Here is a 23001-nt window from a genome sequence, read left to right as displayed (position 1 = left end):
GGTTCATCAATTGCTTCAATTTCTCATATACACAATCCGCAATCTGCTATTGGTTGTAATCGGTTGAGTTTGAACATTATTCTCTAGAAAAATTTATAATATATTTCCCTAATAATAATTTCGAATTAAATTAAAATAAAAATTCCAAATCATCAAATACCAAATTTTGGCTACTGTAATAAATAATAACTATATAATTATGGATCGCAAATGACAACGCGCTGTGCAATGAAGTTTCGTCCTCATAGATCGCCAACAGGATATCCGGTGCATCGATCGTCGCGGGAAGGAGTCGCGGAAGGAAGAGGATTTTAAGGAGCAAAGATTTTCGCGAAAGTAAAGCTCAGCGCCAGACGGTCGGTTTGTCGGAATCCATGAATTTTCGAGAAGTAGAGAACCGTGGGATTTCCGTGGCCGAGAAATGGCAATGACGACGACGACGACGACGCCGAGACTTCCCAGGATATTGAATTCGCGATCGTGTGAATCATCTTTATCGCGGTGCGATGCGATCGCGGCTGGATCGTTTCCTCTCATCAAATATTCAATTGAAGTTTACAAAACGCCGTGGCGCCTTCGAATGAATCTCATTATGTCGTCCGAGACCAATATTTGCCGTCGGGAGAAGCACTTGGTGGTGACTCGTGTCGTCGGAAGTTAACCCGACGACAGTTGCCATAATTCCTATTGTTTCTATTGAAAATTGCACGATTCCATAAGAGAACGTCCGTTTTGTTTCGACCAAAAATAGATCATTTATGATATTATTTTAATAATAAAAAGAAATAAAATAGAAATATTACAATTGTATAGAGATAATAATGTAGTATAAAAAAGAAAAGATAACAGTAATAAACATATAATTATAGAAATTACATGTAAAATGTTATTCTTGAACTAGAGAATTGTATAAAAGAAAAAAATCAAAAGTGTTACTCCTGAAAAAATTTTGCCATAAATTATAATGAATTGTATTTATTATTTCGCGAAGAACTCGCCACATAAACCTATGTAAAAACCAATTTGTAAAATCTTCAATATTGTTGAATTACAAAGAAATATGAAATGTAAAATATAATTATCGGTATTGTATTACGTGGGTCGATGGCAAACCCAACGTTGTCATCCTGCCTTCTTTATGAGATACACCTTTATTTTCGCTCGTTAAATTGCTCTTTCAAACAGAGAGGCGGTAATTTTCCGCGACCGGGTTAAGAACCGGGTCATTATGTGCCCCGAAGGTTTACCGCTGTAACATTCTGTGTCCCATGAGTGCGCAAGAGTTAAACGCGGGGCTAAACGTCACGGATGTAAACAGTTCTGTCGAAACAACGAGTCTCACCACTATGTACCAACTTTACAAGCTCATCTGGAGTTACAGCTCCAATTTTTCTTTTTTCTCCCCTTCTCTCTTTGCATTTCTGTCTTTTAAATCATAATTTTAAATTAAATATAGAAAAAAACTTGCAACTCGATAATCATTTATTCTCGCATGTATTCAAATGGAAAACCGTCTGACGTGGAGTTAACAATAATTTTCATGAATTTTCACATTTATACTGCATAAACAAATGGAAATAATATGTAAGATAATTAACCCTCGTGTTATATTTTGTTATTTAGTATAATATCTATATGATATCTTAATAATAATATATTCCGTGATGTAGAATTTCTAAAAAAGAAAAAACACGAAATAATAAAAAAAAAGATCCAATTTACACAGAATGTTAAAACCTGAAAAAAATATAAAGTAAACGCCGACAAAATAAATCTTCGGAAAAACGTGTCACTGATAATCAATGAATGAATGATGCGTAACAATAATCACATATTTTTAATGTTTTAAATCGAAAATGAATTAATTGATGAATGATTCGGCGATGTCATCAATCTTTTTTACAGTGTGACAATTTTGATTATCATATAAAAAAAAATCTCAAATTATTCATCGATACTGTCAAACTCAAATTTACTAGTGCAATGAAAGATAGCACAAGTACGAGTTTTAGAAAAAAAATGACACTTCAAAATTTTTCATTTAAAATTCTCTTGAAATATTTTAATAAAGCCTAAAGGCTATTAATATAATTATGAAACACCTCTTTGAAATTAAAAAATATTATCACAAAAACATAGTGTAAATAATCCTGCATATTTTAAATCCGAATGTAATTCTAAATTGCATTCATATTCTTAATTTAAATGTATATTAACACAGTTAACAAAATTGTGTTAAGCGAGAACGTGTGTACTTTATGAAACGCGCGAATATTTCGACGCGGTCTGTCGCGTGAACATTCGAAATATAATTTAAAGTCTGCCGGCCGGTGTTATGAAATTATCATCGGAATTTAACAACTGTGCCGTAACTAATTCGTTATCATGAAAATCCTCCTCAAACCCCGTGACCTCGTTCGCACTGTCGGTGATATCCCACTGGCCTCGTGAATTCCAGCGGAATACGGGCGGAAGTAGATTCTGCATGAACAAGAACTCACGGGCGATCGTCGCCGGAAGTCGGCCAAACCCCTGGAACTCGTCCCTGGAACTCGTCCCTGGGAAGACATCGTGAAATTCCTGGCGAACAGTGTTCCGGGCGGCGCTCTTCCCGCAATTCTTCGTTAAACGTTTTGCAACCCCGCGAACAGTTCGCGCAAGACATTATGAGAATTTAACGCCGTTATAAAAGAAGAGAATTGTTTCAACGTGAAATAAATGGCGTTACTCTGCATACGTGAACACTTCAGAATTGAGCACTTTAAGAAGCAACATAAAATGTTGCGTTTTAAATCTCACATATAGATTATTTTTAAAACTGTGACAAAACTTAACGCTTAATATTAAATTATTATTTAAATGTTTATTAAAATTAAAATATAAATTTTATATTCTAGTTTTATTATTTACAAAATATTACTCTGTAATGAAGTATTTGTAACAAAATCTTTGTAGCAAAATATTTTACAACAATATCTAATTATAAACAATTATAAACTAAATATTATTATATTACAAATATTCAATTTGTTATCAAATATTTTTTAATTTTTATAAAAAAAAAAAAAGTAAGACGAGAAAAAGAAATAAAAAGAGAAATCTATAACCTTTATATAATTTGTATTACTAGGTATTACTAGTATTACATAGTTTACAAGGTTTACAACGCGTCACACCTGGAGGTTTGTATGAACATACGCGGCGCGGAAGCTGAGCCCCGCTCGATTTTTCTCACTTGCAGCGAATGACCGAGCTTGTTTCTAGGCAGCTTGTTACGGTTAAGAGTTATCCAAGGAGGAAACAGCTTAGTCCGGATCGCGGCGGAGCGTGAAGAACCTGCGACGAGGTTTCGACTCGTTCCTGCGCCTCTCATCACAAATATAACGATCCACGATTTATCTCGCGCGAATAAAACATTTCAGCGTGAGCGCCGGATATGAAATTCGCGGTTCAAGTAACGAGTACCAAAATTATGTAAAAAAAAAAATAAATAAATAAATAAATAAAAAGCAAACAAAAATAGAAAGTTGTGAATTGCTCTATATAAGCCTTAATCTTCTTTCAAAATATGATGTTTTAATATCGTTGGAATATATAATAAAACAGCGGTTTGTTTGATATGATCTTTCCTATGTAAAAGATGTGCATCACCGTACCATAATCTTCGATATAGTCTGAAACTTATTCGACTACGCGACATGTTATCCTTCGAGAAAAAAAAAAGAAACCAGTTCTGACGAGCGCTATACGTCTCAGACGTCGCAAAAAGGTAATCGATATCATTAAAGATCCATGAATAATCGATTATGCAGAACATTCGCTTCCTCCTTTATTAAATCGATTCGCTATACTTACATACGACTATGCTATTTTCCCCCAGTGTTACTTGCATAAGACAGGTTTCCAATATGAGCCTGTCAGATTACTCTATATCTAGAGAACATCCGGGTAAAACACATGACGTATATGACAAATATGACTCGCGTCGCGAAAAAAAAAAAAAAAAAAAAAAAAAGAGTTATAAAATTCTTGCTCGTTGTAACTTCGAGTTACAACGTCGATTGCCGCGATATTTCCTTCGTGGAGGAAGATATTTGAATTTTTTAACAAAAATATCAAAATACGATCGCAGGCGAAATATCCTCGTATCATTTCCAGCAGACGTGTACCGGGAGGATGGTTCCGATGCCTTCTACTGGTGAGGATGTAATAAGCGGATATGCGGAGGATCCTGTTTTCAGACACAACCAACCGTGCGGTATGTCTACGAGCGGTATATAAACGCGTCGCTAAAAGACGAAGTAAGATTTACGAATAATACGATGGCGGGAATGACGCGACCTTATTTTAACGACCGGAACGAAGAAATAGCGCGCAGTGATGAATAAGGAAAGAAAATCTTATATACAAGAAAAATTGTACCTAGAACTTTATGTCGTATGATAAAATTAAATACATTTATTCGCATTTATTATTTAATCAGTTTTTCTCTCGATCTAAAACTTCTCAATTTTCCCAGACCGCATTAATCTTTCAGGCGCTGAATTTGAATAATTCATTTCAATTACACGTGACATTCTAATTAATCCAAGCTATCTCGCTGCGAATGTGCTTTATGCCAGCGGATGTTCATTTAACTATCGCTGTACACCTAGAATCACCTGCAGTTACGAGGCGGGAAACATGTAAGGGGCTCCGTAAATCCCTTTTTAGAAGATCCAAGTCATTAGGCTGGTTAAGGGTGAAAAGTGGGACAGATTACTTTCCCGAGCTTCTCAGTCACTCTACGTTACGACGACAACGGCGTTAGCTCCGTTCTTCGTTCGGCGGTCTTAGAGCGGAGATACCGGACGTAACTCTTCTTCGAATTCTGCCATTCTTACCTGGCACGGAGCAGTTTTACCGCGGCAATTCTCAAATCCTGAATTATGGCGTCCCCCCGATGGGCCATCGACAACCGTTTTCAGCAATGTCAAGGCCGAAAATTAGAGGAAAAAGCAGTTACGCTATGTACCTATTTGCGTTCGTATCGAAGCAGTACATTCAGTCTCTTTATACAAATTTATAATATATTATATAATTATTATCGCGGAATTTAATATTATAAACAAATTCAATTATAAATATCGCTATATCTCTTTGGAGTACACGTTATCTATCCTATTTATACGGTTAAGTTATTATTACGTTTTTCGTCTATAATTGAATCAATCAATAATTTTTCAATCGATAGCCTTATTCGTGCTTCCAAAATGCGAGTCTCCGCAATTTTGATATAGAAAATGTGTTTCCTCTCATTTTCCTGCCAACTGTCACGTCTTTCTTTTTTCGTGAATGCGCACTCGCCTGCATTTTAACAATATATTCGCGGGACAATCGTGAACCTTTTCCCCCGTGGATCCTCATAATGGTCCCTTTCTGTAGCGAGTGCAAGGAGGAAGCAGGTCCTCCGGTAAAAGATTTCCTGTCTCCCCCTCCTCGACCGCTCGTCCCCGGCTCGTCTCTCCTTTCCCATTTCACTCTTACAATTCGTCTTTTCCATCGCGTCCTCCTTGCACCCTGCTTCGTTGCCACGGATTTACGTCGCCGATAAATCACGAAGAATATTCCCGACCACCTTGAAGGTACCTGCATGGTAATTCACCTTCTTTCCTTCTGTCTCGGATACAATTCTTGGAACCAGCCCGCCGAAAGTTGCTATCGTAAAACGCGGCGCACAATCGCATTTCGTTCGCGAGTTACGTACATAATTCGTACATAATAATTTCATATAATCAAAATATAAAATAAAGCTCGACAAACAATCTTTCCCCAACGACAAACAATTTAAACGTCCGATGGAATGTTCATTACGGCGTGATATAACAGCCGGCGAATGGCAGGCACGAGTGACAAGCCGAAGGAAATAGAATGTCAGTTATTACTTTTCAGCGACTCCGACGCTTTTACGCTCGCGACAACTAATTTCAACTAATTTCAAGGCCGCAACATAAGAGAAATTCAGGGCGATGATAACGCGCGAGAGAGAGAGAGCTTAACTTCATTCTCAGCAATGGCGTTAAAATATTACTCCGGCGCATACGAAAGCAATGGAGCGTGGCGAACAACGAAACGCTTAAATGGATAAAACAAAATTGTTTCCCGGGTCTTGTGCTAACAAGTAGCCTGTGTGCGCGCGCGCAGGCGGACAAAGCTCCGTGCTTAGGATAATGCCCACGTAGCACCACCGGTGGTGTACTTTTCCACCGTAGCTACCGTGGTCGAGTGATTACATCTATTTTAATTACGGCTATTTCACGGCTCCGCGGTCGCGCTTTAGGTAGCCCGAGGGCGAGTACGGAGGAAAAGAATTGGAATCCACCCGGCGAGTCGATTACTCTTCGGCAAACGTCGCAAGAAAGAGAAGAAGTCCATTTTCCGCCCTGGGGAATCGTATTTCAGAATGGAAGCCGATGTGCTTCATAAGCCGGCGGAGCGCTTTTAATCGAGACTTAGTGGCTTCGGTGGCCTGTAAAAATTTCGACTATGAGCGCGAAAAATCAACGAGCTCCCTTCTTGCCGCCTTTCTTACGTCCAGGAGACGAGAAATTCGCGCGTTAATGCCGGATGAAAGCGCATAAAAATTGTTGGCTTAAAACGATCTTCTGTTGTGTCGTAGTCGTGCGTGCGCGCGCGCGCGCGCGCGTGTGTGTGTGTGTGTGTGTGTGCGCAACGTTACGAGCACGTTGATACATAAATACACATCTTCATTACCGTACCGTTCCATCTATCACGTAGCGACTTTTAATCGTTATTGGAATATTCACTCTGGTATATTTTTTTGCGAAAGATTTAAATCTAGCTGGGAACTTAACTCGCGACATATTTGTCATTGTCGATCATCTGTAACTAAAAAGTTATTCGCGTCTCGACGTACGTACATATTAAATTGAATTTAAAATTAACATCAAAATTCGACGTGTCACATTCGACACGTTTATAACGACATTCTTAATGCATTACGAAACAGCTCCTATATTTACCCATATGCTTTATTATAAACTCTCGAATATTCGCATATATTCCTTCGCAACAACAATTTAATATTGTATGAAATCCATTTACAAGAGTCAATTTTTACTAAATGCATCTTTAATTATTATTTGAAGGAAATTTAAATATTTAAAAATATTTAAAATTATACACGGAATATTTAAAAATTATACACAGCACACAATATATAGACACGTTACTCAAATGCACAATTATTAAAGTAATATATATCAAAAAAGAAATTATTTAGGGACTTCCTTTCAACAACGTACTACACACATTAATGAATTAATTAACCGCTAATGAACAGATCCAAGGGCGGCATGTTCCAACGAGTCGCGTTCCTTTAATGTTCCCCGAGCGGCAACGATCAATGACGTAACAATCCCATGATAATTCCCTACGGTTAACCATCCGTAATAGCGGGACTTATGGTGCGTGACACGACACGGTAATGAAAAATGACAAGCGCTTCCCCGCATTTAGGGCAATTCACGAGCGGCCGCTCTTTCTCTTTCGCAAACAAAAACAAAAACGGAGAATGCAGCAAGGGAAGAAAGGAAAAAAGAAAAGTGGATCGCTATACGGACGGACGGACGGACGGACGGACTGGCAAAGCGTCGTGAGTGTGAGAGGCATATGCTCATGCCGATGCCGATAAATTTGCCATTGATGAGCGAACGAGATCATCATCACTCGAAAGGCATGCGAATGGCATTTCGTGAACGTCGTTTTAGCCTACGTGCGGCACCACGTCGACGACCATACTTGGATCTAGTGAGACACGATCACAGCGAGAGAGAGAGAGAGACAGAAAGAGAGAAAGAGAGAGAAGAAAGGGGGAGAGGGAGAAGAAGAGTTTCAAGTGGTATGGCCGAACGTCTTCGAGAAGCATCGCTTGACGTGGGTGTAACGCAAGAAAGAACAAGGTGTACGAAAGTCCGCTACGTGGCTAGACGTGTCGGTTAATTTCCTCATAAGTCGAGTTACGACGATGACGCCCGTCGACTCCGCGTTTTACTGCTCGGCGAGGCGAGACGAGACGAGACGCGACGCGACGCGACGCGACGCGACGCAACGCAGACGCGGGCTTTTCGTCCTTTGCCGTTTGTCACGAGTCAGTATCGCAGCGGGAAAGTTTAATCGTCAGTCTCTAGGAGCGAGCCGTAACGATCCGTTGTAAATCATCTCACCGTCAGCAAAAACGGGGGAGATTTATGCTGTTTTGATCTCTGATCTCTACACCTGCTGACGCGAAGTCAGTCGAGCATTAGACGATGCAATTTCTGTCGCGCGACAGAAGTTCTTGCTTCGCAAGCTGTACATCGAATTCATTCACGGTAATCGATGAATATGTCAGATTAAAATTGCAAATGCTTTTACATCGATTAAAAAAATGTTAATTACAATTTTTCAGTCTTCTTGATTTTTAATCTTTTTTAATAAAAAAAGCGAAGCCAGAGAAATTTTGTCAATTGTAGGATAAAAATTCAGAAATTTTAAGACGCCAGAAAGACTCGTCATCGCGAATCAATATTGATGATTCAAGTTCGAGGAGGATATAGCGTCTCTTTGATCACCCGCGATATTTCCAGGAAGCGGACTGCTCGAGGTCAAGGGTGATTTCTCAATTAGCAGTGGCGGCGAGGCTTTAACGGATAGCGAGAGTTCGGTTTTACTATCCGCTAATTACGTCGAAAACATATAAACGGCACTGCGCTCGCGTTCTGTTTGCTTATTATAATGTATGTAAATCTCCGGAGTGCCGGCAGCGCAATGTGTTCTAATAAAATATTTGCCTAACGGTGTCTCGGTCCTTGGACTTGCTTGAAAGCGACTACGGCGCAATGCGAAATTTGCGAAATGGAGCAAGCGTCGGCACATTTCGGTCTCGATAAGTGAGGAAAGGATATTTTTGTTTGTTTTCATTTTACGCGACAAAAGTCGGGCGCGTGCCCTTTATGTTAATTAGAAAGTCGAACGCGTCCCGTAGCGTTTTTTAATGGAATTGGTCGAGGCTGGGGGATTGGAGCGCGGTAAACGGACAAACGTGATGCACATCGGCATACCGCTGCGTCAACATTTATATTGATATCGGTACTCGGCGTTCGCTATTTTGCCATGGTCAATATTAAAAGAGACGGATGTGGACGGTGAATCATAGGGAATTACTTGACGACGTGATCGGATAAAAACAATCATTCGCTGAAATTTTATTCGCGGAGGTCGCGTGCGGGCCGCGCCGCGACACGAGTGTCAACGCACTCTCGCGTTGATTTATCCCAGAATAGAAAATCCAATCGACATAAAAAGCTTATCAAAATATAACAGACGCGTCCTGTCGAGTTTACCGAACTAACAGAACCGAATATTATTCCATCCTGTTACATTTCCTACAGAAATGCAAAATACGCAGACGCGGGAGTGAGGCACTGCAAATAGCCATAAAAGAGCTTTTATCCCGCGGAGAGTCAACTTCAACGGGGACGCATTTACTTTCATCAAAAAGTAAATGTAGATTTCTTAATAAGCGGCGACGGCCGCTACCGTTCGTCCGGCATCTCTCGCGCTACAAATCACGACGAAAAAAACGTAAATTGTGCCTTCATTTTCAAGAGAGGCGCGGAAAAAATAGATATGAAATTTTTCACAAGTGCCCCGGCAAAAATACCACCGGATACTTATGAGTCCCACGGGATAAACCTCTCTCTCGGTAAATCCTCCCTCCTCTTCTCCCCCCCCTCCCTCTTTCTCTCCCTTTCCTCTCTCTTGAGAGTCGGTCGTTATCGACGCATCCTTGATTCATATTGAGCTTGCGCATCCACCTATTAATAGACGTTTGTCTCATGCTCGAAAATTCTCGCTCCCTGGTGCATGAAACGTGTCCGACGATAACGAGTGATTACAGATGCACTCGTAACGAAGCGATTTACGGGATGGCGATAACGAGCCCGAGATCGGCGTTAACCGGCCTCGGGCCCATTAGCCGGCTGAACGCCTGTCGCTTTGTTGCGCAATCCGTTTCATTTTGCTCCGGTGCCTCCGCGATCGAATTTTAGCGATGATTAATGATAGAAAGTTTCTCACAATTTACTATGTAATTTTTTTTTACATTCGTATATACGAACGGTAGAACATTCATCAGCCTGTTGATCTCGTCGTTTACCCAACTCCACCTACGTGGTTCTATTAAAATGTCACATTTACGATACATCTTCGTCTCCTTGTAAAACAACAAAAAAAGGCAGATTTTTTTGTTATCTACGTTTGATATTATTTTCATAGAATTAAATAAAGCGGTTATTTATTTTTTTTTTTATACAGTATTAAAAAGAAAATCAGAAAAAAGTATTTGCCGTGATTATCACGTAATTATCTGTCCAATATAAATATTTCAAATCCGTCCAAGTTTATTCCCAGATTATTCCTGCACCGATAACGAGAGATTATCGCCGATAAAACCCGAGGCGAGTAGCGCAATTAGCGGGCGATCCGGGGAAACTCGAGATTATTGCTACGTAATTTTGTCGTGGGGAGAGTGGGAAGCGAGACGTCGGAAAAGTCGACGAATTCAGATCGCAAATTGCTGAAAGTGGGCGACCTTCCGTGAAACGGGCCGAACTTTTCCCACCTCCGCCGCCCCACCACCCACGACTTCTCTCATTAGCTCGTAATTAACGGCGGTTTATTTTTGCGGTAAGACGCCGCTTCCTTGATTCCAGTCGGCTCAAAGTTTCCACGGCTGGCTTCTAATTGCGACTGCGAAATTGGGACAGTCGAATCTCTCGCAGCAACGGGAATAAATGTCCTTCGAACAGAACGGAATTTTGACGGACGGTAATTTAATTGACAAGTACGAACTTATACTTCATTACAGGTGACAATGATCAATCTGTGCAAATTTTGTACTTTTCCAATCTCTCTTTATGTCCAATTTTTCTAAATTCTCTTCGTGTACAATTTTATCTTTGCTCTGTACGTTCTACTTGTCAGTTGATCGCTTAAATACATGCACGGATGTTACGAAGCTTTGAACGTTTTAAATTCCTATCACATTTAACAGAGTAAAAAAAAAAAAAAAAAAAAAAACTTGAGAGAGGAGTATTACAGGCAATTATTACAGACGTGATGCGAGTCTTGTAATATTTTATCTTGGCGGCCTCGTCGCACCGTCATCCCGTCCAGTGTAATGTTAACACACAATAACTGCGGAGACATTATGACATTTATGGCACGGCCAACTGATCCAGCCGCGTTTTATGTCCTGTGTGATTAATAACAATATATGCGCAGCAACTTTTCACATATGCGTATCGCATAATGTGCGACCTCGCAATACGACAACGCGTTGCTCCATGTCACAATACTCGCGGTGCGAAACGGACGGAAAAGATACGAGGTTTTCTCTAAGAAGCATAAAAATTCTCGCGGGCATTTCGTTTTTTTTTTTTTACATTTACGTGTAAAACAATTTCGAATACGCAACAACAAAAATGGTTTTTCAGTTCGATTGTCCATTTTGATCGCGCGTCACGCAACATGTGAAAGGCAAAAATGTTTACAATAACAAAACGGATAAATTTAAAAGAAGCGGAATACTATGGCTATATATACTGACTATATATAGAATACAGTTTAAGAGATTGAACAAAACAACGAAATTCAATTTAAAAACAACAGTATAGATATTTTTAACCCGGAAAAAAATAGTTTTGAAAAAAAGAAGAGAGGGAGAGAGAGAGAGAGGGACATATAAAGTCAAATTAATAACAGTTAATACATTATTAATGCGTTGTTTATTTGATGCTTAACAATCCGTATTTTTGTCGAATAATATTTTTCCCATTAAAAATTATTCGTTTTATCTCAATTCTGAAAATATATACACGGACATCCTATATGTATACATATATAGATAACATGGTATAAGCCGGTCAGAAAAGTTTATCACGTGTAGCCTTCCTCCGTTGATTATAATCCGAAACAAAACTATTTCCATGGCTAATCCAACGAGTGTTGTATCGTTACGTACCGGCTTTTGCGTTTTTACGTAATCTATTATAGTGAAGTAAAATTTATTTAAAAATGGTGTGCACTAAAAAGTGCATATATATATATATATAATCCCCGTGACCGAGTTTATAAGTTATGACTAGCAAAGCGGATTGCGAGCGCGACTATAATCTCGAGAAAATCGTAAATATAATTCTCATGAACTCACGTGATTCTGTAACGATTATCCGCCGTATAATGTGTGTGGTATGTGTGTGTATGTGTGTGTGTGTGTGTGTGTGTGTGTGTGTGTGTGTGTGTGTGTGTGTGTGTGTGTGTGTGTGTGTGTGTGTGTGTGTGTGTGTGTGTGTGTGTGTGTGTGTGTGTAGGACAAAATGGTCGCGAATCGCTTACATAAACCAAGAATCGTTTCAAAAACTACTCGATCGTTCGCAGTCGAGAAGAAAAAATTTTTATAGAGATTTACGAACAATGACTCAAAAATTCCATAGATTTAATTCATTAAAGAGACAGAAAAATATTAAAGCTAATAACAGACGCGAATATCTCGAGAGCCTCGCCTTTGAGAGGAGGCAAAACGTGACGATCGTAAATGCGGTATGCTTAACGCAACTAATTGCGCGATTTCCAAGAACAAATTTGAGCATGGATTACGGCACAGTTCCGGTAGCGGTTTTAATGGCGAGTGTCACACGCTCGGCGTGATAATGCAATCAAATCCGTGAAATAATCGTTAATTAAGACAAATCACCGTGCGTCAACTTTCGCGTGTTACAACGGTTTCCGACGCGAGGAGAGTAATAATGATTAATGTCACGCCCGAGATGTCGATGCGCGAGAGATTAATGACCGATCGGGACGCAAGGAGACAAATTTAATTGGTAGCCGGTCCGCTCGAGACGAAAAGCGAGGCGCATACGAGATATGATGCAACAACGGTCCCGGCGGTAATTGAAACTTATTTCGATATTGGCGATATCGTTCTGTGAGAAGGTTGCAACCTCAATATTAATTAACGTCCATTATCATTTTTATCGGCGCTGCCCGGTGCAAAAGTGGACCAGGTAATTTTTCGATCAGGCCGCATACAATCAACTCAATTCATATATATATATATATATATATATATATATAAGAGAGAGAGAGAGAGAGAGAGAGAGAGATATCTCTTTAATTGAAATATCGCTGCGTAACAAGTAAGGATGTAGATATCGCAGTTTCGAAATAAAAAAAGAAAGTTTCTTGGCCTGAAAAGACCTTAGAGATTTGTTCGAGGAAATTAATTTATTATTGCAGCCCACTGATATGATCCCATTATGAGAAAATCGAATCCAAAATGAAGAGACTTGTTATTAAGATAAAGGGAAGTTGTTGTGAGAAATCTGTCATGTTATAAATATTTCCTGAAATTCTCGAGTTTCGATTTCGAGTTTAATTTTAACTCTTCTTACTTAATTATAAAAATAGATTATGCCGTTTCGCGTACTTTGAGAATCGTTAGATAACGGTCCGATTTATTCGCGATTAATCATCCGCGTTCCAGAGTGGCTCACGATCCGATGATAAATTCGTGCGTCTTATCGCGGGTATGCTTTAATGAAGGCACAAAGTCCGTAGTTGGCGTGACTTCGACCGAACTATTTTCCCGAACGCATATTTTCGTAATGCATTTGTGGAATTTGCCGACCGGGTATCCATGTAATGAAGAAGCAGCAGCGAAACGACGGTTGCGCGGAATGCTTCCGAAAAGTTACACATGGACTTCGACACTCATTGAGAACGTTGTTTACGTGACTCGACAAGTAGCGATAAGGACTAGCGAAAATGTGCCGTAAAATATTATCAGTATCATCGTTCGCGAGAGGTAAGAGACTTTTGAAATTATTTCAATTGTAAAAATTAATTTATCATTAATCTTAAAATCAATTTCTGATACTGTGCAGAGTTGTCTCTCATGCAAAATTAAAATGTAAACCATTTTGATAAAAAAACAAATATTGAAATAGGAATTAACGTCAACGAAATTTCAAATCATAATAATTTTAACCGTGTTCAATTTAAATTTAATATTTTGTCTATATATAAGTAATATTAACGCGTTTAAATGTACATAAAAAAATGCACCTTTCTTCTCACGTTTTTTTTTTTTCTAAAGTCGGACGACAATGCAGTTTGCGCCGTAACAATAACGTAATATTCTTGTTTACGCAAGTGTCAGCAATTTGCAACAACTCGCAGACTGCCCTGTGAAAAGGCAGTTTTAGATACTCGCGCGTTACACGGTCTCCAAGTTTAATAAAGAGGCACTACGGGTCGACGTTTCCTCTCTTTCTCGATCTCGTCTCTTGATTCCGCTTCATTTCCCGTTACTCTCACGTGTTTTCATAACGCAGTCTGGGAATCCATTTTCCGCGACAATGTCAAATGTCGGATAAGGTAGAGGGAAAAGAATAATGTACATGTGTTTCGGTAAATATTTGCACGGCGGGGGGTTTTAGCGAGCAATCTCTCTCGCTATTCTTCGCTCTCTATTTCTCCTGTATGTGTGTACGTATGTGTGTATGCATCGGGACTATACGCATTAGCCGCACGCGCGGAATATTTGTTAGTTGGCATGACGATAAGGTCGCATTCCATCGCGCTGAGCCGCGGTGGTACATATCAGCATTCCGGGCACTCGAAAAGATAGCGCTTATCTCGCGGGGGCGAAGGTGCGATGTTGCGCGAGAAGGAAAGGTAAAAAAAGAAAAAAAAAAAAAAAAAAAAAAAACGTAAGAAAAATATGCGCTGAGTATGCGACGTCAAAAAATTTTGAATTAGTTCGAGGTAGGTATAGGGAAGAAAGAGTAAGAGGGAGGTCGGTTGAGAGCATAAAGTAATTGGACAATCATATTTTTCGCGGGGAACGTGGGACATCCGTGAAACTCTCTCGCTTAAATGTTTTCGCTTAAATGACGTCGTAAAAGTTGCGCTGGTGGCCGCGCGCGATAAATTCGCGAGTAATATTCTTTCGGGCGGTGGAATATTAATTTTGTCGAAATATTTTCCCGCGGTGGCTCTCGTATCTTGCGACTCACTCGGCGTAATCGCCGATATCTCGCGCATAATCCACTACGTCCACTACGTGACGAATAATAAATTTAAATTTCATATTGGCTACGACACAGCGAAGAAACGGAAAGTGGGAAAACTGATAATTATGCGATTTAAAACTATACTACTTGTAATTATTTGTTCGTAAATGGCAAAATCAAATATCGTTAGCGCGGCCATACGAATTAAGTGATTTTTCGAAAGTTTTCAAGTTTGTCGTTGATTTAACTCGCTTTAAAATTATGCGCAAAACTTGAAAGAGCTCGATTACGCGCGATATCGCGGCCACTTCGACTTGACAAATTATGATCGAATATTTTACTTTCTCATTGCTTATTCGCTCATTTATATTAACCGCTTAATAAAATTATTCATTTTCGCAAGTTTCTAAATATTTTTTTATATCTCACGAGATGAAACGAGATGCATTTGCTATCAGACGATAGCAATTTAATTGTTATTTATTGCATTTTGACACTCGTAATATTATGTAAACGCGTGCCTCAATTAGTTTACTAATGAGCACAATAAATATTAATAACGGTATCGACGCTCGTTATTCCAGCTGTTTATAATTTCAATGTAATACAACGAGTCGGATTTATTGAGAAAAGAAAAAAAAAATAACCGGTCATTAGCGGGACTGTATTATATCGGACACAAGCGCAAACAGTTATCGTCGACGATTGGAGGAGATATTTTGTAAGGTTACATCCTGTAGCTGGATATATTACGTGGCGGAGTCTCGCCCATGAAAAGTCCGTTCCGTAAGTTATTACGACGACGTTCACGAGTTTTTAGTTTATTCTTCTATTTATTACACGGGGACACGAGGATCCGATAACTATACGCTCATTTCGCATAAATCTGCCGCGCTGACAGTGCGATCGATGCGTTTTCTATGGCGAGATACTCGTTTGACGGGAGGTATTCTTACATCGCGAGCATTATCGACTTCGAAACAAGTTACTATTGTTCGCGCTTATATCGGAGAGGGGAACCCCCTCCTGTTAGTTTGCGTCGTCCCGTAAAGTTCGCCGATCGCGTCGAAAATTTTGAAGACGGCTCCGCCCGCGGCTTCCCTAAAATAGCTGATTAAATTAATGAAGCGGAATATTCTGTTTCCCGTCGCTCCGCCGAGCGGCTGCACCTTCGTCGGCGAAACTTCTTCGGCGATTTACGCATTCGTGAGCAGCTTCTCGTAACACGCTCGCTGTTACGCTAAGTCGAACAACAAATATTGTTCCCGATACGAGATTATATTTCTACAATACTATTTTCAATCAGAAAATATTTGCTCTCTCTCTCAGCAAATGCTCGCTATTTTCTCTCTAAACTATTTTTCCCCCCCTTTTTTTCCCAAAACTTGCATTACCGTTTTCACGTTATACGTACAATAATTCGCGAATGTTTCGATCGGACACTGACAGATACCGATCGGACACCGATTAATTTCGCGCACGACGAAATCTTTCCCGATTATTTCTCCCGTCTCCGCGTTTTGTCAACGTGTTCAGAGTTTTACTCTGGGAGAACCTCTCGTTTAAAGCGCGACGTTAATTCCCGATCAATTTCAATTACGGACGACAGACACGTTGATCGGCGGAAACGTCGTACGTGCGCGAGCGGCGTGATCGGCAGACACGGTAATTACAGAGGAAACACCCGCGAGTAACATTCCGCGTCTGTCAGGATAATACGCATCGACGGTTATTTTCGATCCGGTAATTATCGTTTCATTGCGCATCGCGCTTGTCAAAATTAATAACTATTATACCGGATATGCGCGTGGTGCAAATTAGAAGTAAATGTGGAGGGAGAGTAAAATATATATATATATATATATATATATATATATATGCGCCGGAGGGTTGACATTAATTCAACAGGTTCTCCCTTACCTGTCCAGGCGATTCGCGTGCTCCTCGTGGCCCTCTCGTCGTCTTGCCAGCCGCCATTGCCGCCGCCGCCGCCGCCGTTTCGTCTCGATTCTTTTCCCTCGCCCACCTGTTCCCGATCGCCTTGCGCCGCCGACTCGCCGAGCGACGTGCCTGGAATAAATTATTAATCGTATTCCGATCTGTCCTTGCACTTTTCGCCCCAGTTGCCTAAGTTTCCGCGAAGGCGAGCGCGCGCTCGCCGCGACGGCGATTTAATTAAACGAACGAACGTTCAATCGCGAATTGCCGATCAGCGAACCTTAATTATTCTGACTTCACGATCGGTGGCACCGATAGCGAGCCGTTGAACCCGCGGCGAAAGATGAACTTTCGCCAAGAAAAATAAAACAAACGATATCGCATTGCCCGTATCGTGCCGTAACGACGAATTTTATCATCGTTTAGCGTTATTCGCATCGAAGAAATTTCAAACGGATTAACCACTTGAGCGTTACGTAAGATTTACTTCCGAAATGAACAAAGTGGAAAAAAAATCGTCGTAAAAGATAAATGCTAAAATTAAATTTCTCTCTTATATAAACTGGTGAAATTCGCATCAGTTCGGAAACGATCATTACATCAGAGAAAAACAGGCAAACAGCAATTATATTAGTGGTTAGAATAATCGCGTGCTTTTTGAACCGCGTAATGCTGGCGTTTTAAAGTCGGTGTAATTAAAAAGCGGCATGCGCAACCGGAATATGACTTACGCGGACACGTCATCGTTTATAAATGTATAATAACTCTTACGAAAAAACACGGAACAGCTTGTGACTTCGCAAGTGTAATCCATTCACACAAAAGAGTCGCGTTTCATTTACGAAACTTCCGTCCGGAGTAAGTACTTCATAAATTTTCATTTAAGGGAACACCGCCATATGTGCGCGCGCGTAGCAGTTGATTAAATATTCCGATTGCGGTTTGCATCAAAGCTGGAAACGTCGTGTGAGAGCTGCCGATTTATGCCGCGGATTAAATCTACGTTTTGTAAAACGTAGATGCATTTCGACAACTGCGAGGCGAACGAAAAGACTCACTTTTGATATTTCTCATCATCGCTCCGACGTTTGGCACATCGAGAATAATAAATGATAAATTGAAAAAAATTATCTTCTCAAAATCGCAAATTGACGTACGAGATAAAATGCGTACCTTCTACCTTGCGTATACCGATATCAATTGACATCGCATGCACAGGTCTACCGTATTTATCATCGGTTGTATGTACCTTATGGATAAGCAGAATAAGGAGAATCGTAGGGACGATATATCGCGCGTTAAATCGCCGCGAGTGCAGTCAGAGAGAGAGAGAGAGAGAGAGTTCGAATCGAGCGAGGTAGGTACACGTGGGCTGCACATTTCCGTCTCGCGGCAGAACGAGATCGAGATTTATCGTAGTCTACGTGGCGGAGCCAGCTAGAATTAATGCACCGTCCCGCACCGCCTCTACCTCCCCCCCTTCCCCTCCCCCTCACCCCCCTCACCCGCCGAAGTCATTCTCCGCAAGTGAGGTGCTTTATTCTTCGCAGCCGTCCGCCCGCGCTTTTTCCTTTTTTTTTTCTTTTTTTTTTTTTCTTCTTTTAAGCCGTCGTGCGTGCGTTCGATCGCCGTGCAATGATTTAGCGTCGTTACGCAAATACGATTCCGCGATAACGATCGGCGGCCGTCGCGCCCGCGTGTGTAATACCGGCTGCCAATTGGTCGCAACTGAGAACGTCGCGCCGTTGCGACGAACGTCGGGATATTAAATCTCGGCGCGCGCGGCCGTAACTTTATTACTTCGATACTTTGTTGCCGCCCGTCGGAGAGAAAAATGCGGGCCACGAGAGCGAGCACGAAGCGACTCACGGTCGACTTTGAAACGCGCAAACGATACCGTTTGCGAAAAAAAGAAAAAGAATTGAGAAAGATAAAATTCTTAACTTCTATTCACAGCGCGACTTCTATCGGTGTATACGGGGTGTTCCAAAAGTGAAGGTCAATCGGGAGGTAATTAGGGACTCGAAAACAAGAAAAAAATGCTGGTACGAACATTGATCCGGAAATGCGTCATATTCGAGTTGTCGCCATTTTTATGTTGAAATTTCAGATTGCTTTGCTTTCGAGTTTTGTTATCCAAATTGAAGGGAGATATGAGGTTTTTATGAGTTTTATAATATAATTAAAGTTAAATAAAAATTGCAGGCTGTTTTAGCATTACACAGGATTCACCACGTAGACTGCAACTTTTATTTTAATTATGTTACAAAACTCACCATCTCTTCTTTGAATTTGGATAAAAAAATTCGAGAGCAAAGCAATTTCAAATTTCAACATAAAAATGGCGATAACTCGAAAACACCGCATTTTCGGATCTACGTTCTTGAACTTTCTTATTTTCGAGCCCTCATTCGTCAGAGAATTTAGAAAGTTAATCGAATGTCAAGATCATTCCGAAAGTCAGATTCAGACGTGCGGCTCGCAGTGTCTTATCGCATTTCTGTAAATGCACGTGTAACGGCTATTTACGTGACTCGCGTATAACTCATCGTCGATGTGTCACGACTTTCAAATGTCAAATAAGAGTTGGGCTCTTTGTTAATGAAGTCGTGGGGAGATCGACGATTCAAGATGACGATCGATAATATTTTATTTCGATGATTCAGCCGCTGTGGAATTCGTCGGTCACGGGGTGGCAAAGCTGTACACATCGAATGCACGAGATTATATGTGCGCATGTATGCGTACATGTACGAGCATTCGCGCGCTCCGCCGAGAAAAATATCAGGTTGCCGGCGAATTTATTTATTTATTCGATAAACGAGAAGACACAATCGCACGACATCGTAACGCGGAATTCTTGCCCGGCTGGCGCCGGCGGTACGCTCGGCGGAAATGGATGGCGGAAGGAAATATCACATAAACGTAACTCAACTTGCGCGAATAATAATGCACCGAAAAATGAAATAAACCAATTTTTTTGGTTCAACTTTAAAGCGAGCGACTACGAGCGGAAGACATCGCGCACATCTTTCAGCAATGATACATAGTGATATTATTCCTTCGAGAATCTTCATATTCGCGGGAAACTAAATATTTGTGCTGGTACAACAGTGAAAGTAAAGCTTTTACTATTGCCAAATACACCACGCTTCGCATATTTATACAAGATTACCATTTGTTTCCCGCAAGTAAAGTAATTTCTTCACGACAGATTCCTTTCATCGACGCGCTTGAATATCCCTCGAGATAAAGATCGAGTAGCGTCTTCGCGATCGAAAGATTACGTATCTCATGCTTCAGAACACGGTGATATTCCTGCAAAATATCAACATCGCGAGTAAAGTTAGACGGCTACCGGTACTTGATAGCCATAAATCTCTTCGAGATTTCGCAACCGACGGATTCAGAGCGATACGTGATAACATCGGCATCGTCGTACGTGCGGGGTGCGCGCGGGTGAAAAGATGCGCGAAGTCGCCGCGCTACACCTCGACGTGTCGCGGCGGGTTTAACACCGATGTGAAAGAATGCGAGGCCGAGGAAAGATCGTCCCCCGTATTATGCGCCGAAGGCGAAGAAGGTGAGGCCGATCTCAGTCAGTCAGCTGAGCAAAGATTGACATCACCGCCGCGTGCCGGCGCGCTGATTCACGTTTCATTCGGGAAGAAAGTGCTCGAGACTCGATAGCGAGAGATGGGATTCGAGTAGCCGCCGCGGCAAGCCCGCGGGTCCGTCGGGGGGGAGGGGGGGGTCTGTCAATTAAAATACCAGCCCGCGGATTACGTCGGCTTTCGAGCGTGCGAGAGCGCACGCCTGCACGCGCGGGACTCTTGTGTATTTGCGTAGACGATTAGCATAGGCGCGCGACCGGAGGGATGAGGGACGGGGGATGAGTCATCGGTGAATTTTGGCGCCGACGATTGTTTACGAACGTCGGGGGCGCGTCCCGCGGACTGCAACGACGAATTTCCGACGCGGCCAATTGTGTGCGCGCGCGTGAAAAATATCGAAGAGAAAGAGAGAGAGAGAGAGAGAGAGAGAGAGAGAGAGAGAGAATTTGTTTACTCACGTTAAATATAACTTCGAACTCCGGTGTACACGTAATTGTCAATTTCCGACAAACTTTCAATTTGGCGCCGCCAATTTTCAACTCTCAAAAAAATCGCAAAATTGAAATATGAAGTTAATCAGAGGACAAATTCGTAGCGTGAAACGACGATATAACGAGTTCCATTGGCGGCGATCTAAGTATTCGATATTCATTACCTCGCAGTTGCTACAATGTTCCGACCGTAAACGGCAACATTTTGAAACGGGCGCCGATTGTTTAATGCAAACTGCGCAAATATGACTCCATAACCGCGAATATTAAATGCGAATATTGAACGTTTATGCGACGCACGGAGGTTTGAGGAAAGTCATTGCGGACGGCGTATTCATCGGCGTACGCCGCGATAAATGATTGGTGTCATCATCCCCCCCCCTCCCCGTCGTGATTTACGATTAATCCACCCCGATATATATTATCGCGCTCGAAATCACGGGCGCGTTCGCGTGCGCTTTCGATTCGCAGGTGCATGAATAAACAGGCGCAGTTCGCTTATTCACGCCGTAGCCGGGCGAGCGAGTAGACAAACGAGCTGTTTCTACGAGCGAAAGTATGCGAGCAAACACAATAAATACTTGGCGCCAATAAATTTCAGCGTCGTTGAAGTCTTGGTGCGTCGGAATAGGAGGTGTTTGGAGATCGCGGTTGAAATGTCTTGGCACGAGCAAATTTGAAGAGTCGTCGCTCCTTAAATCACCTCGCGGGCAAAACGCAATAAACGCACCTCGCACGTCGATACCAACCGCCAATCCAAACACGCGTCATTTATATTCCTTCTAAGTTCTTTATATTCCGTCAGCATATTTGAACAACAAAAGGTGGTCGTTGGCACGACCATTTGAATACCATTAATTTAATTCACTTATGAACTCCCCCCCCCCTCTCTCTCTCTCTCTCTCTCTCTCTCTCTCTCTCTCTGTTACAAAGCATTCATTCGAATTGAAGTTTAAATACTCTACGTATTCAGCGTGATGTGAAAGAAGAGGAAATTAGAACGGCAGATTTAATCTCGTATTTCCAACGTTGCACGGTTCGATTTAATTCGTTATGCGATACGCGACGAGGATGAGTGACCTTTTTTGCTAACCTTTACCGACGATTAAACTAAAATTCAATTTTCTGTTCTTTGCGGGCGCAATTAATCGGAGAGATAACAGGGCTCCGTGGTCTTTCTATATATTTTTGAGCCGCGGACGCCTCCGCGTTTTCAGCCTGAAAACGATAGAAGATAGCCACGATTACAGTAAAATATTGCTTACAATCGGGATCCTCTCACGGGAGCGTATTTCCGAACATCCGAATACGCGGATTAAGGGCAATCTGGATTATCGGTACAACCAATAAACGTACAATCGATTATCGAGGTGCTCCGTATTTACAAGCACCCTGGCGTCGTATTAGCGTTTAAAATGCCAACATTATAACATAATAGCAGGGTCGATATTGAAAATTGAAAAATATCGATACGAGTGTATCTCCCTTATCAATCTCACCTTAAAATAATTTTAATCGAGTATCATCGCGCGTTCTTGATATCCGGACCACATAATAAAATGAGAATGTTCGAAATTTCATGGCATTTAATGTTTAATTAAGTGTATTAAAATATTAAAATATTAAAACAGAACATGTGAATTGACCCGAGAGTGTACGCGGAATACGATAAAAGGCAAGCGATCACACGTCATGTGCTTCATAATTAAATATAATAAATAATATATATCACGAGTATAATGAGCAGTATATTTAACGTTTACGAAATCCCTCGATTAAGCGGAAGAATTTGTTATTTACACACACAGCGACATTGTTTATAATTCTCTAGAAGTAACG

General features: G+C 41.1%; 1 protein-coding gene across 9 annotated transcripts in view; it reads right to left on the bottom strand.

The window, feature by feature from the left end:
* cmpy (crimpy) overlaps positions 1-23001 on the bottom strand; it is a 251626-nt gene that overhangs the window by 80341 nt on the left and 148284 nt on the right. For 7 of the 9 annotated variants that reach the window (XM_089080546.1, XM_089080548.1, XM_089080542.1 and 4 more), the window contains one exon: positions 17040-17189. The exons of the other annotated variants lie outside the window; for them this stretch is intronic. In XM_089080546.1, coding sequence (XP_088936672.1) covers positions 17040-17189 — 150 coding nt within the window. The remainder of the gene's footprint in view (positions 1-17039; positions 17190-23001) is intronic. 9 annotated transcript variants of the gene reach the window in all.

Source organism: Pogonomyrmex barbatus, unplaced genomic scaffold (genome assembly GCF_055798465.1).
Source record: "Pogonomyrmex barbatus isolate J1 unplaced genomic scaffold, ASM5579846v1 scaffold3, whole genome shotgun sequence".
NCBI lineage: Eukaryota > Metazoa > Arthropoda > Insecta > Hymenoptera > Formicidae > Pogonomyrmex > Pogonomyrmex barbatus.
This window is presented reverse-complemented; position numbering and strand designations above follow the sequence as displayed.